Source organism: Calidris pugnax, unplaced genomic scaffold, assembly GCF_001431845.1.
Source record: "Calidris pugnax isolate Ruff unplaced genomic scaffold, ASM143184v1 scaffold109, whole genome shotgun sequence".
Classification (NCBI taxonomy): Eukaryota; Metazoa; Chordata; class Aves; order Charadriiformes; family Scolopacidae; genus Calidris; species Calidris pugnax.
Genome location: NW_015090844.1, coordinates 25,364 through 41,186, shown reverse-complemented (window position 1 = coordinate 41,186; position 15,823 = coordinate 25,364). Strand labels below are relative to the sequence as shown.

The following is a 15,823-nucleotide window of genomic DNA, read 5'->3' as shown; positions in this document are numbered from 1 at the left end:
ATTCAAATGACACATACTACAGCAGAAGATAAAAATCAGTAAAGATGCTGAACTTCCTACGATGACGTTTACAGATGTACAAAGTTTGATGTTATATTTGAAGGAGCTTCAGAAAATGAGATCCTTGTATTCTGCAGTTTCTGCTGGACATTTTCTCTGCAAGAATGTTCGTTGACTACAATATAATTCTCTGACTCTGAAACAGTAAACGACTAAAGTACATCACTTAAAGTAGCTGTACTCAGTTACCTTTAGGCTTATGAAGTACCAATGGCCTGAAGCCACTTTTCTTTCTCAAGCAGTGTCCAAATGGGACTGTGCAGTAATACTGAACAGTTAGACAGGTACGTTCCAAAGATCATAGTTTCAGAACATCACACCATTGTGAGATGAATGCAATTTGTTGGAAGTATCTCTTCAATCGTTTCATGTAAGAGGCTTCAGGACATTGACAGCTTCAAATAATTTAGTTTTATGTTTCCTTCTTTCATGTAATTTGTATCATTACCATGAAAAAATTAAAGCTTGATTTTGACAGCTTATTGTTTGCATTTCTTTCAAAAGGAGAAGATATGAGTTGTTTCAATTTTACTTTTATTGTTTAGTTTTCTGTGTGGCAGAGCCTAGCCAGCAAACATTTCTAAATATAACTATTCTCACTGGATCAAAGAAAAAAAAAAGGAGTATTTCCCTCAGGCGTAGGATTTAAAAACCCACCCTTGAAAGCCATACTACAGCCATCACTGTTTTGCAAAACTAATAAAAATATCAGCACCATCTCTGACTAGAGCTCTCAGAACATTTTCCAATTATGGAAGTACAATGCAACTCTGCTCTGTTACATGGGACCAAATCTTCTCTTCCTACAAGCATGCATAACTGACGTGAATAGGAACTGCACACGTGTACGAGGGCAGCTGTTTCATCTTAAGTGTTTATGATGGAAAGATTGTCAAATTCAATAGCACAGTACTTCCACAATACAGTTTTAAGAAAGCCAACTGAAGACTCCAGGTTACAGTCTGGAAGAAATATACCATGGGTTTCAAGTCAGATTCTAACAAACCTTTTCCTCTAAAAACCTCAATCGTTCCAGTGCAAGGAGAGATCATCTCTTCACTCCCACAGTTTAAGAAATATTTCTTATCAAGCTCTCCCTTCCCAGTCTGCTGCTGCCACTAATATTTTTCTCACAAACAGGTAATTTTTGCCAAGGTAAACAAAACACGCAACTGCATTAGTAGCTGTCTAATTAATCTAGGACCAAGAATGTGATCCTTAATACATTGACAGCTGACTTCACACTTTCCAGGTCCATACTGGTCATTAATGGGGTATCATTAATAAAGCTGACCCAGGCTACTAGACACGCTTTAATGTATTTTTCATACTTAAAAAACATCAGGTCCTCTGGTTTGGGTAAAAGTTCTTGCTCAATTTAAGTTCTTCGGTTCAGACTCTGGTTTGTACCTGAACCTATCCATTTATCAACTTATGAAGACAGTATTCTCTCAAGCCCTTCCCACACCTCCCTCACACTTCGATTTCGTTCTTCTGCAACTAAAACCATCAACCAAGAGAGCATCCCAGAGCACCTCAAAACAAATGACCACGTAATATGTCTCTGGCTATACAGAGGCAGGTGAGCGTGCCCACTGAGACAAAGCTTTGCCATGGAGATGCTCGAGCCTAGGTCAGTCTTATCTAGGTACTGTAAACAGAATAGTGTACATTTAGAAATGTCTCTGGCAGCTACTCTGTGCCTGAAATGAGTTATGAACATACTCTCTGAGACTAGAGGTGGTCTATTTTCATTTTGAAATGCAAAAGTAAGCCCCATCCATCAAATTATTTAGAACTGTTGGAACTCCATGTTTCAAATGCTTTTTTTCTTTCCGATTGACACCTTTTGAGCAGACTACATGGTTTTTTTCTCCCTCATTGTTGCTCTCTGCCCAACAGAAACAGCAGCTTGAAACTTATCATAGTCAGGAGGCACTTTGGGCAGGAGAAATATACAGCAGTTTTGGCGAAGACTCTAGCTTGAAAATCTAATCCCCTCAGTGAATAGTCTGTTTAGAACAGAGGTGATGCTGCAATTGTACAAACTTGTACAATTGTACAATGTTTCTCCTCTGGGTCTTTGGACCAGCACAACTCCATTAGTGTAAAAAAAATCCCTTATATAGATAAGTTCTAAGGAAATGACAAAATAAACCATTCACGTTTAACTTCACTGGAACAGAAATGTGTTTCAAATTCCCTTAAAATTTACTGTGATGTAAACAGAAATGTATGGTTGGATAAGTGCTCTTAAGGAAAAGTCAAAAAAACCCCCAAACCCCAGACTGAAGCTGTGTAAAGGAACAAAAGTGAAGAGACAGCTTCCTCATGCTGTTTGTTGTTTTTTGTTGTTGGGGGTTTTGTTTGTTTGTTTTTTAAAGTCTCAGTAACCAATTAGAATAATTACTTTTTAATCCATCGTCTATTGGACTTACATGGTCTTGGTCAAGTACTAGTTACCAATGTGTGATTTAGCAGGCTAAGATCCGTAGTGTATGTAATACATTCAGAAATGCGTATCAAGTGCCATTAATTCTGGATGGTTGAGATAAAATAAATAAATAAATACCAAGTAGGAAATGGAGGTAAAGTACACTGTTCCAAGTTTTTCCAAATATAGTTCTGACTCTTAAGTGTGAGTGTGAATTTGTGTGTTTGAAGTATTTTTTGTCACATTCTCCCGTACCTGCTTTTCAGGATTTCAACTTCACAGACTTTCTTAACAAACTCATGTGACAACTAATAAGCAAACAAAAACCCAGTTACAATAGTAAAAGGCATGGCTCCAATACTGTTACTGGAGCCTTGAGAAAGAAACACTGCAGTCTGGTGTTCTACCAAAGGTTGCCAATACGAGAGTAATAGCACTCGCTGAATAGTCTGAATCCAATAAGGTATTAGCAAGATGCCACTACAGTAAAGAGGAACAACCTGGAAACAGGTTTAGCTGATACTGACAGATCCTCCTATTCTTTTTCCAGACACGCTGTTTCAAAAGCTTTTCAGACTTTTTCCCTTTTTTTTTTTTTTTTTTTTTAAAGCCAAATGATTCAGAGTCCAACTTAATGCAGAAGTTAAAAAGTAAGAAAGTGGCACGGTAGGAAGCTGACACAGGGTGATTTTTTAAAAAGATTAAAGAACAAACTGCATTTGCTTAATAAAAAGGTATGCCAGTTCTTGAATAAATAAAGTGACAGACTTCTACTCTGAATGTGAACTTTAGGACTGACCATTAAAAGAGTGAGAAAGACATGGTTAGATAACACTTGCAACCAAGACATGCATTTGTGTCTGAAAAGAGAATATTGCACTAAAAGAAGAACCCTGAAGGCTTTAAACTCTTCCATCACTGACCTAAAAAAGTAACTAACCATTTTCTATAAGCAGTAGCAAACCTGGCTTGGTCCGCATCCCTACAAGTTGATAATACTTTATCGATGAACCGGTATTCCATTTCTGGACCAAGAGAGTCCTGCATAGGAGCCCGCTTCAGGCGTTTTGTTTCTTGAGTATAACCTTGTTTGCTGCTGGACTCATTTAAACCATCAACATCCATAGCTTGTGCCATATGACCGGTCGCAGGACTGTGGTGGGAATTATTCAGAGTTTCATCACTGCTGTCCACAGATGACACCACCGCATTCAGAAGAGGAATTTTGTTGCTCAGCTGGTGCTGAAGGTAGAACACACGCCTTCTTCAGAGGAAGAAGAAGGAAATAAAAAAAGGGGAAAAAAAAAAAAAAAGTCATGCACTGAAAATAATCTGCTGTTTCTACTAAACTGCTTCAGTTCATTTGCCATTCTACCAGATTGCCCCACAAACAGACACAAAAATCTGCTGTCACTGCTCACACTCTACAAGGGCTCAGTGTCACCTTGGCAAATCTGCTGCTACCTAGTCAGGCACATACACCCAGCTGACAAAGCAGAGGTTTTCTGCAGCTGATGCATCTTTTGCCTATCTTTTGCCAATTTTTGCCCTTTAAACATTTTATGTGTGAGGAGGCTGATCAACAGTATCTTGTGTCTCTTGCACAAACTATAGGGAGAAGCGGTGCCTACACCAACAAAGTACTTAAGCCCAACCAATTTTTCCATTCAGTAGCTCTGATTGTGCTCTGGAACCCTTTCCAAACGCTTAAGACATAGTAGCTTAGAAATCTTTTATTGAGTGGTACCTTTTAAGATCAGAACAACAATTAGTCTGCAAACAGCAGGCAAAGAACAATTCACCCATCAGAGGGACAATCTGTTGACCAAGTCCTCTTACCTATGACACCACAAGGTTTCATGCCCTGGGTAAGTATCAATGAGTTCAGCGCAGAGCTCCAACTCTTCCTCTACGTGGCGGGGGAGATCCACACTCTGCTCCTCTGCACAGGCAGCTTCTGCCCCTGCACTCTCCTCCTCCTTATGAAGGCTAGGGTTTTGCTCATTCACCACTTGATTTTGTACCAGTACTTTGTTGTCAGTCACAGTTCTGCCTATCAAGGACTTGAGTAAGAATTGGCGGTAATGAAATCCACTATGGTCTGAGACATGCACGGACACCCAATATTTAGTGGATGAAAGTTCATCGAGGAGAACCTGAAACAAAAGCAGTAACATTTATCAACCACTATAACGAAGGAATTTACCACCACTGTGTTCTGTATTAAGGTAATCTCTCCTCTAGAGATTTCAGCTACTGTGCTAACGATTTAAGAACACACAGAGAAAAATTAAATAACCACTGAGCCTTTTCCACTGTGTCCTGACAAGTATCTTGGCACCCCTGAACAAGAGAAATTATACTTATTCCAAGCTCTGAAAAGGCAGGCATCTCAGAAACTTTCTCACAGCTTTAGAAAGTTATATGAGAAATAAGAAATAAGAAACCATTAGTGGTTTAAGAATCTCAAAATGGTTAGAAATAAAGACTATCTAGAGGAGGCAGAGGGTACACCAAACTACATCAATATTAGTTTTATTTTTTTGTCTAGTGCATTCTGGGTGTCAGAGGGTAGCAGAGTTACTTAAAAAAAAAAAAGAAAAAAAAAAAAGGGAAAAAGGGGAAAAAAAAAAAGTAATTCACAGTTTCATTTTCCAGGAAAGAATGTCAACCACTAACAGTGTTTCAGGCCCTAGAGCCTGTGGAATACAGAACTATTTGTCCATAATTAAGTTGCTAGACTTGATAATTGGTGAACTCACAGGAAGGCTTTCACAATAACTTTGGTACATAGTTACATTGGTGAATGCAGCTGTATTTGTCACACTGCTGGCACCTATGAGTTTTCTCTTAATTCTGAATGGTTTTAAACCTTTCAGGGTTTTAAATCTTCTATTTCTAGGAAGATGAGTGAGCTTGGCTACTGGGCAAAGCTTCTTTTACTTTACCTTCCCCATTAGAACCAGTGGTTGTATTTCTTTAAAGGCTTTAACCTCTTTCCTCACATTGCTCCTCCTTTGGAATTCAATCTCTCCAAAGCTATCAATTTACTTCTAGACTTTGGATATAACCTTAGTGGTATATTTTTGCCTTTAATTTCCTTTTCTAAGCTACCTATGTTACTTAACAGGATCACCTGATGCAAAGGCACAAGTCTTTCTTTTTTCTCCTGCAGCACAGGAGGCACAGCCTCCCACGAAGAAAAGGACAAAAACATGCAAGGCTAGTTATACCCCTTTCTGTGGTGCATCTGTTCAAAAACGTATCAGAACAAATATATGCCTTGGTGGTGGAAGACACAAAGAAGGCAGAGTTGCTGAATGCCTTCTTTGCTTTGGTCTTCACTGCCAAAGCTGCCCCTCTGTGGCGGTGTGCTCTCCCTGGTTTGCCCCCCCGCCTCCCTCTCGGCTCCTGCCCGGCCTTGGCCACCACGGCCATCACAACAGCAGCTGTGATAACTTGCACCCGGTATCTGGGGGATGGCTGGCAGCATAGTCAAAATACTGTCTGGAGTGGGGACCTAGAAATTTTGTTGCCATGAAAATATGACTATAGGTCAATTATCTTACTGTATAAGTAGTGGACAGCCCAAGAGCCCCTTTGAGCTCTCCTGTACGGCAGCGGGCTGCACGCCAGGATCTCCCCTTTGGTGAGGATGCTCACTGAAGGTTCTGCTCCTTGAGGTTGAGGGAATCCTTGCCGCAACAGAGTTTCGATAAGTGACTAATAGCATGCTAAACTTTGAAGTTTTATCTAAGTAATGTAAAGGATTAATTGTGCATATATAATCCTTTAGACACAAACCGTTGACCAAGTCTGGGACTAGGATTGGATCCAGCCGCACCCAGACTCCTCTCTGAGAAGGAGTTTAGAAAGCAAGGGGGTCCTTTCTGAACCTCGTGACTCAACGGGAGGGTCTCCCTGACAGTTCTGTCTGACCCTGTCCTCTGTGCAGTAAATAATAGAGTGTACCCTGACATCGGATCTCGTAAAACACTATCGCATTTACCACTGGTTTTATCGCACTTACTACTGGTTTTGTTAAATCACTGTTTCACCTTAATAAATATTTCTCTGCTTCACTCTAACTAGTGAAGTTAATCACTCCGTCCGCGACACCCTCATGAATCCCAGACCCTGGAGACAAGGGGGAAGGTCTGGAGAGAGGAAGACTTTCCCTCTGTTGGGGAGGACTGGGTTAGAGATCACTTGGCCAAACTAGACATCCACAAGTCCATGGGCCCGGATGGGATGCACCCATGAGTGCTGAGAGAACTGGTAGATGAGCCACTCTCCATCATTTTTGAGAAGTCCTGGAGAACAGGAGAAGTGCCTGAGGACTGGAGGAAGGCAAATATCACACCAGTCTACAAAAAGGGCAAGAAGGAGGACCCAGGAAACTACAGGCCAATTAGTCTCACCTCTGTCCCTGGGAAAATATTGGAGTGACTCGTTCTCGATGTCATCTCTAAGCACATTAAAGAACAGGAAGTTATTGGAAGTGGTCAACACGGATTTACCAAGGGTAAATCATACTTGACCAATCTGATACCCTTCTGTGATGTTATAACTAGACGGCTGGATGAGGGGAGAGCAGCAGATGTCATCTACCTTGACTTCAGCAAGGCTTTTGACACTGTCTCCCACAACATCCTCATTAGAAAATTAAGGAAGTGTGGGCTAGATGAGGGGGCACTGAGCTGGATTGAGTCCTGGCTGTATGACAGAACTCAGAGGGTTGTCATTAATGGAGCAGGGTCGAGTTGGAGGCCTGTAACCAGTGGTGTCCCCCAGAGGTCAATACTCGGCCCAGTCCTGTTCAACTTATTCATCAATGACCTGGACGAGGGGACAGAGTGTGTCCATCCAGCATGACCTGGACAGGCTGGAGAGCTGGGCAGAGGAGAACCTAATGAGGTTCAACAAGGGCAAATGTAGGGTCCTGTGCCTGGGGAGGAAGAACCCCAGGCACCAATATAGGTTGGGGGTGGATCCTCTGGAAAGCACTACTGAGGAGAAGGATTTGGGGGTCCCAGTGGATAGTAAACTTTTCATGAGTCAACAATGTGCCCTTGTCGCCAGGAGGGCCAACGGGATCCTGGGCTGCCTAGGGAAGAGTGTGGCCGGTAGGTTGAAGGAGGTCATTCTCCCCCTCTACTCTGCACTGGTGAGGACACAACTGGAATACTGCATCCAGTTCTGGGCTCCCCAGTTCAAGAGAGACGGGGGACTACTGGAGAGAGTCCAGTGTAGGGCAATGAAGATGATTAAGGGATTGGAGCACCTCCCCCCTTACGAGGAAAGGCTGAGAGAGCTGGGGGAAGAGAAGGCTGAGGGGAGAAGGTTGAGGAGAGACCTTATCTATGCTTACAAGTACCTAAAGGACAGTTTGAGGGAGGATGGAGCCAGACTCTTTTTAGTGGTTCCCAGTGACAGGACGAGGGGCAACGGGCACAAGCTGGAACATGGGAAGTTCCACTCAAATATGAGGAAGAACTTCTTTCTGGTGAGGGTGACAGAGCCCTGGAACAGGCTGCCCAGGGAGGTCATTTACATGTTTTTTCCAGAGTTTGAATCCCAGAACTGAGATTCAGGCTGCAGAAGCGTTAGGATTACCAAACCAAAGGAAAAAAACAAAGCCTACCAAACAACTGACACCCACAAACCCTCAAAAGCAGGGCAGCAGTTCCATAAATGACAAACCTGTTTAGAGAAGTCTCATTTCAGTGATAATACATTATACACATTACGTTTCTTGCTGTCTGTTTCCTAGTGCACTGTAACCACAAACCACAGGGAAAGTCTGTATTGCAGCAGAAATGCAGCCCTAAATAATACGGGTACTCTAGTTTAAGAAAACCTTGCAAAGACTAAGTGGCTGTAGAATCACAGTGACTGCTTCATCTGCTAATTTTTTTAGCACAGTTCCACTTTTACATCTCTGAAATTTACCATTCTTTTCAGATATTTAAATACACAAATGGCTGAAGGTACAAAACAAAACAAACAAAAACGCAAGGTATATATTTTTGTGGATAGCTGTAATGCCTACTATTTTCCTGTCCTTCCTCGTATTTGCTTTCTTCTTCCTCACATCATATCTTGAGAATAATCACTTTCTAATTTTGCCTTTTAAAGTTACTTAGCCACAAATTTTATCTCAACATTCTTATCTTTTATGTTTCACACTTTTCCCTAATCTTCCTGCATCCCTAACACCTTGTTGCTAGGATATCTGAAGAGATGCATCGGTGGTGTCATGACAAAAAAAAACTACAGTCAACATGGAGACTTCCCAATGGTTTAAACACTGCTCGAGGAGCAGCAGCACCAGTGAAATTTTACTAGAGGTAACAAAAGCCAGCTGGGACAAAACTGGCTCTAAGACAAACCAGAGAAAACTATTACTTCCTTACTAACCAGCCTGAAAACAAGACCAGCAGGGGAACTGGGATGGCAGGCAAGTTAAATGGTCTTGGGAGTGACTGAACACATTTCAAATACTTCCTTAACAGGCATGCTTTGTGACACAAAGCATTGACAACTGCCAATGAATAAACCCACCAGAGTAACTCTGAGAAGCTCTGAGGACAGTTATTTCTACCACAATGCAGCTCTTTCTGTTTATTTAAATTAGTAAGAAATAGCAAGTGCGGAGAGCACTCAGGGTGTTACCCTGATCTTCAAACAACTGTTAACTAAGGCATAAAATGATTACAGTTTTAATTAACTCTGCTTCTTCCCTGTCTTTTTAATAAAGCTATTAAAGATTTCTATAAAAGACTCTGTCTCCTATTAATATAGACCTCTAACCCTAACTTCTAATCTCCGATTTACTCCAATCCTGTAATTCTTCTGACTTTTCCATAACTACTTTTCCATACAGATTTTCTAGGTAGATGAGTCCAAATTCTGGGCATGAAGCCTGAAGCATACTCTCTACTTACTACCAATCTGATACAGCCATTTTTTAAGCTTCTCAAGTGACAATTAACAGGAAATATTAACAAAACAACATTCAATGCTAGCAGTAGCTGGCCCAAAAGACATAAAAATAATGGCTATACTGACTCGACAACTTCCACTAAATTCCTCCCTAACTCACCTAAGTATTTACAATATGGCAAAATGCAGCTGCTGCCGTTAAAAAGCGTGAGTGACGTGGAATTGTATCAGCCTAATATTCAGAAGGAATTCACCTAACAGCTTAGAAACCACACTACTATAAAACTGTCTATATGGTTTTACACCATGTCACATTAACTAATTCAGTTTGCTGCAGATCTAGATGTTTTAGGTACTACCGTGCAATCTGAAATACTCACCACCACCTAAGATGTCCCTGCTGGAGCTGAAACAGCTTGATCAGCCCCCAGTTTAAATGCTCTCAAAAAATACTGTTGGAGCTGAAGAAACTAGTTGTAACTAGCACTCCTACGCTTTCTCTGAAATTCCTGCTGTCTTTACTTAATCCTTCAATATTCTGAAACCACAGATAAGCTGAATGAGGATATTAAAACAAGACATCGCATTACATTATCGAAATAGTATCAATCACGTGTTATACTTTTCTCTACCATGAATTTCAAGACTAGAGCTAGAAGAATTATTTTCAGCTTCCTCTTCTTTATTTCAGGTCATACAATCCCATCTATTCTCCTGCCATAAGTTCATTAACACTAAGTACACAAACAGAACTTTGTGCATGGGCAAGAAAAATCTTTTCTGTCTGCAGAGCAGAACCTGCCTACACTGGCAAGAAAAATGCAAAACATACACATTCCAATGTTTTGCCTGTTTTTTAAAACATTCCTAGCTACCCATGCTAGCTTTGTATGATACTCTCCATTCACATCATAGGATCTGCTTAGCAAAACAGTGTTTTCTTTTTTCCAGACAAGGAAATATAAGACTTTTTTCCACTATTGTATTATACCTTGACAGTCAGCTTTCCCAAATGCTGTAAAACCCAGATGCGGTGGGACCAGGCATTGTAGTTGCTTGGGTATCTCCCAGCAGCTTCAGAGCAGACATTCATTTCCTCCTGCACCAGCCGGTGAATTCTCTCCACAGGTGCTGCTCCCAAGTTTCCTTTAGTTGCATGACTGGGCAAGGAGTTTTCCTGAATTAGTTGTTGCAGCACCCATCGTCTGGTTAAATGATGTACAGTGTTAATGGTGAGAGAGCAATTTTAAGAGAAAAAATGTTTTTCCATTTATACAAATCAACTAAGACTCTCTAATATTTCAATTATCTGAACTACGCTGTAAATAGATCATGAGTAAGAAACAGTAGTAAACATAACCATCTAAACTCTTCCATATTGAAAACTAAGACTTTATGGTCACTCTCCAAAATAATTTAACTCCAGCTGTATTTGTTTGTTCACTCACTGTAAGTGGTCACAGCTATTTAAAGCATACTAAATGGAAACAGGACAAACAGCAGATTAATGAAGAAAAAAAAGTGCAAGAACTGTCTGCATGAGATTTCCAACAACCTCCTCTTTCAGAAACTTGCATAGCATTAAAGTATCCAAAATGAGACCAAAAAAAGTTATTCATTAAAAAAAAATTTAACTGTGCTTCATATTTTTTGCATTAGTCACTACTGCACACAGCAAGACTAATTAGCTTCCGTACATCACCAGCAGAAAAAAAGTGCAAAAGATTTACAGTTTCAAGGGCTACAGACATAACCAAAACAAATGTTTTTACTGCTGAATTATATATATTTGAAGTGACTGAGATAAGGGCAGATTCATACATGGCTTTTTAATTTTATTATGGACTTTTAGTCGTACTTTAGTAGTATTTATAGATGAGTATTTTGAGAGGTGTCCTTAATGCTGCAGAAAACTTGCATCTGCAGACTCTACACAAAAGGGTCCTACAAAATGGGACACAGATGTGTAGACCTCCACACAGCAGCATGTGTCAAGAGAACTGCAACAGGCCCACGTGGAATGCTCTGGAAAGTTTGACATCAACTGGTCTGTGACATAGAGGTTTTTCTGTTCTGTACTGGCCCACATCCGTTCCAAAACCAACCAATAGCTACATTCAGAAAGGTGCCACTCCTAGTTAGAGGAAATCAATAAGCTAAATAAAAATAATAAATTAATTTTCTTTAAAGTGAGAATTCTATTTTGCAACTGACATATAAAATTGCATATGTTTTTATATATATATATATAAAAATAAAAACTAGACAAGCCAATCAATCTTAAAAAAATATTTGGTAGTCCATTTGCTTTTTCTCTCATTTCAAACACTTGTAATATTCTTGTTCACTGGTATTTTTTTATTTACACTGTGTCTTTTTATCTTAGTTATTAAAAAAAAACCAACCTATCAGAAGACAATATTAAAGATAATTTATAAGAGTGCACTTTCTACAACTGACTGCATTTCTCAGCAGAAATCACAGGCAGTGGATTGAAGCCAGTACTCATACACCATATTCCTATTTGTTTTAACTAAAGACTTACAGCCAAATAAACCATGCTCTTTGTTGAATTACCACAATTCATAAAATAAAGTTATTTTTAAGATTTAATTTTTGCTTTTTAAAAATGTCTTTTTTCACTTCAATCACTAGACTTGCAAGAAATGGGAGATTCTAAAAATGTTTAGGAATGAAAGCTAAATAAGTAGAGAGTCATTCCTTTAACAAAAGATAAATATTAGTTCATTAACATTGACTTCTGATTAAAATAATAAAAAGACCAATTATTTTGCTCTTAAAATTATTTCAGTTACTTAAAATAAGAATATTTTAAATTATATATACAAGATCATGTCAAAAAAACCACAGATTTATAGTCTCTGTGGCTACAAAAGAAAAAAATTAAAAATGAAACCTGAGCTATGTTCTAGACTTTTTGCATGGGAAGAATGGAAGACAAGCACAACCTCAGAAGATTTTAAATGTATTGCTGGTACCTAGTGAATATTTCAATATTATTTCAGAGATTTTTTAAGAGAACATTTTCTCCAATAAATATGGAGAAAAGAAATCCAATTTCTTCTGCTACTGTGCATGCAGATTCTGTATGTTCCTATTACTATTGCAGTTCCTAGAATTACCACAAATGAACGTGGGATTATTCAGTGACCATTGTGCACTCAATAGATATACTGACTCTATATGCACAAGATCTATCTGAAACACCCCAAAACATATAGCAAAAGGTCATATAGCAAAATGTATGGCAGGTATTTTGACATCTTTAGTGAGGGTATCTGCCATGTGTAAGAAAAAAAAAAAATTAGATACGTCTTACTGAATTTTATAATTGCCCCATTCTATTTTTTTGCACTTCTGTTTGAAATTATTTTATCAGTACAACTGAAGCTTTAAGGCATTCATACTCTATCAAAAACATAATGGGGTAACAACTTCACAGTTGTCCTAATGCTGGACCTGTGAAACACAAACGTTGTGAACTGCTTTATAATGTGTTAGATTCAAATCTCTTTTAAGGCTGTCTATAAAAGGACAAGTTATCCTGTGAGAAATACATCATGAAAAAAAAAAAAAAATCACACACACCAAGATTTTGTTGTTTGGTTGTTTTTTTTAAACAAAGTTGAGCAATGGTCTATACATTATTTGGCTGTGCTACAGGCATTTTATGTCCACTCAGTTATGAGTGAGATAGTTAGCTTTGTGCATCTGTGTAATTCTGGAGTTATCTTTTCCAAAAGATAACTGTGCTCTGTTATTTTAATATTTAGTAGTGCTGACTTAATGACATTGCTTAAGTTAGAAATGATAGAAATAAATTTACCAGACCAAAATGACCAGTATTGGATTGGAAAAGAACCCAGCTTCGGTTATAAAAATTAGCTTTTACAGATTCTTGTCTTTCTGAAATGCCTGTAGACAGCAATATAGTAGTAAGTTGGAGGAGGGGGGAAAGAGGGTGAAACCCACAATGCTCAAATACTTACTATTGATGGAATCAGAATTCTCAGGCTGAGAATTTTAGGTGCTGGAAGACATGATAAACCTTTAGGGAATTTTATCCCACCTCCAAAGTTTATTTAAAAAAAAAAAAATGCAGCAAAAAAAAGGTGCACATGATTTTAGTTCTAAGGTAAAATATAGGCCGGTATCTTCAAAAGCCAAAGCACAGTATTTTACTGTGCTCAAATGAGTGGCTCAAAGAATCTGCTATATTTCTAGATGTCTCTTTCATCTACGGTTCTCCTTAATGCAAGCACAGGAAAAAAAGCCCTAGGAAAAACGGTTAAGTGTGAGAAGGCAAGGGAAACAAACCTATGAATCCATGTTTCTGGACTCTTTGGAAACTTGGTTAACGCCAGTTTTCCAAGATGCAAATCTTTAAGTGGATTTAAAGTGCCAGACAGTATTAGTTCTTTCCTACAAAAGATAAAATAAATTTGTATGAATAAAAGTAGTAACCTGAAAGCAAGAACACAAATCCCAATAACAAATAGCATGCCATTTCCTTTGTATCATAATAGAACCTCGCTGTCAAACTACAAGAGTTTTAAAAGCTTTTGGTGGACTAACCCGTCCCACTCTGCTAGATATATAAGCACACTGCATTCAGCTGGGCCCAGTAAAATAAAACCAGATCAAAGAACTTTATTTTAATCTGAACACACACACACACACACACACAATGCATTGGTTCCCAAACCTACGCAGAAATCACTGAGTCAATGGTATTTGAGTGTGTCTCTCCATCAAATTTTCTGTTACTAATCAGAAAGCCAAGGATTTTGGGCCATATGTAATGCCTGTTGTCTTGTTACCTCATGTCTTTTGACTTTCCATCAATTGTATGTGCCAGCAAGAACAAAAATACCCACACAATTCCTTTACAATCACTTACATAATGATTTTGGTCATTTTAACTTGGAAGATTTTTCAACCTATAAAAACACAGGATAACTGAAATTATGATTAACAACTGGAGATGTCTTGTTGCCTGTTCAGTATAAAAGGGATTTCCTTCCAAGTTCTAAGAAGAGACATATGTCTTCTATTCTTTAGCATGCCTTCCTCCACCACACAATTAGCTCTTGCTCAATTCTCGTGGTTTAGGTTATAGTCCCTGTCACTTCTAATTAACATTAATAAATTAATGACAAACCTATACAAGCATATTACAATTCATTAGCCTTCCACACCACCACTCCAGTCTTCTTGCTCTGGAAGTCCTATCTCCTTTGCAAGGAAGAGATTTCCTTTTCCCACTATCTAAAATGAAAGAGTCAATAAATTCTACAGGAAACACTATGTGCAGGGGTGCTACTCAGTAAACAGCTATTACACTTTTATTTTTTAGGTGACTTATTGCCTATGATGCTTTTTTCCCTTAAAATAAAGCAGTGAATTTGTGTGTGGAGAATGTAAGATGAATCCGGCACAACAAACATCCTCTGAGCAAGATGAAAACAATCAACCCAGGGCAGATCCATCATGTTCTGCAAGCAGAGTCCGAGCCCTACACAATTAGTTCCCAGTTTATACTAGCTCAGAAGAAGGATTTACCTTCAGCATCTGCGCAGAAGATGGTCTGTCCTCTACTCTGTGACTGTATATGCCACACATATAGCTTTGACCTGAAGTTACACCTGAAGTGATTTACTGAAGTAGGAATTTCACAGAATAGAAGAGAAGCTGAAACGCTGTGCCAATTAGTTGCCTACCCTTCATAACAGCCAACTCCCAGCAGCACCCTAGAACAATGCAGGGTCAGATTCAGCAAAATAGTCCCTTGGCTAGAGCAGGCTTGGTGGTAAACTCCACAGCTATTGACCTGCTGGCATAACAACAGCTTCTCTCTAAATGCTAAATGGAGCTTCAAAGACGGACTGCCAGCCAGGCCACTGCCAAGAATTCGGGGAGCAAGGCCACGTTTTGTAGTAATTTCTATACTTTGGTAAACCAAGAATGTCATAAAAGAGAAAAAACAATCCTCAACCCTATTCCTTAACATTTTTAATTCCATTTACAACTTGGAACTACTCTCATGTACATAAGAGCAAACTCTTTCAGCTGCCAGGAATAAAAAAAGCCAGACTGAGAAGGATAGATGTATTCACATTAAAAGAAAAATTCCACAAAACCTAAAACAGAAACCTGAATTCAGTTTTAAGTACCACAAGATTACATTACTATAGTAGCTCTAGTTCTTATACATGGTCCTGATTCCATTTTATCACTTGAAAGCTATTCAATCTATACATTTTCATGACAGTAAGCCCTTTGCTATCATTTTCATCCTCAGAAAGAAGCAGATCACAGCAGAATCCCTCAGAACTACACTACCAGTGAAAGCAGAAAGGAGAA

At 39.0% G+C, this 15,823-nt stretch overlaps 1 protein-coding gene across 1 annotated transcript in view; it reads right to left on the bottom strand.

The window, feature by feature from the left end:
• Positions 1-3,052: 3,052 nt before the first annotated feature.
• The window catches only part of PTAR1 (protein prenyltransferase alpha subunit repeat containing 1), a 28,366-nt gene continuing 15,595 nt past the window's right edge, over positions 3,053-15,823 (bottom strand). Inside the window, exons 4-7 of the mRNA XM_014942665.1 lie at positions 13,778-13,882; positions 10,431-10,644; positions 4,334-4,650; positions 3,053-3,758 (exon numbers count right to left, since the gene is read on the bottom strand). Of these exons, the coding sequence (XP_014798151.1) occupies positions 3,410-3,758; positions 4,334-4,650; positions 10,431-10,644; positions 13,778-13,882 (985 nt within the window). The 3' untranslated portion in view covers positions 3,053-3,409. The remainder of the gene's footprint in view (positions 3,759-4,333; positions 4,651-10,430; positions 10,645-13,777; positions 13,883-15,823) is intronic.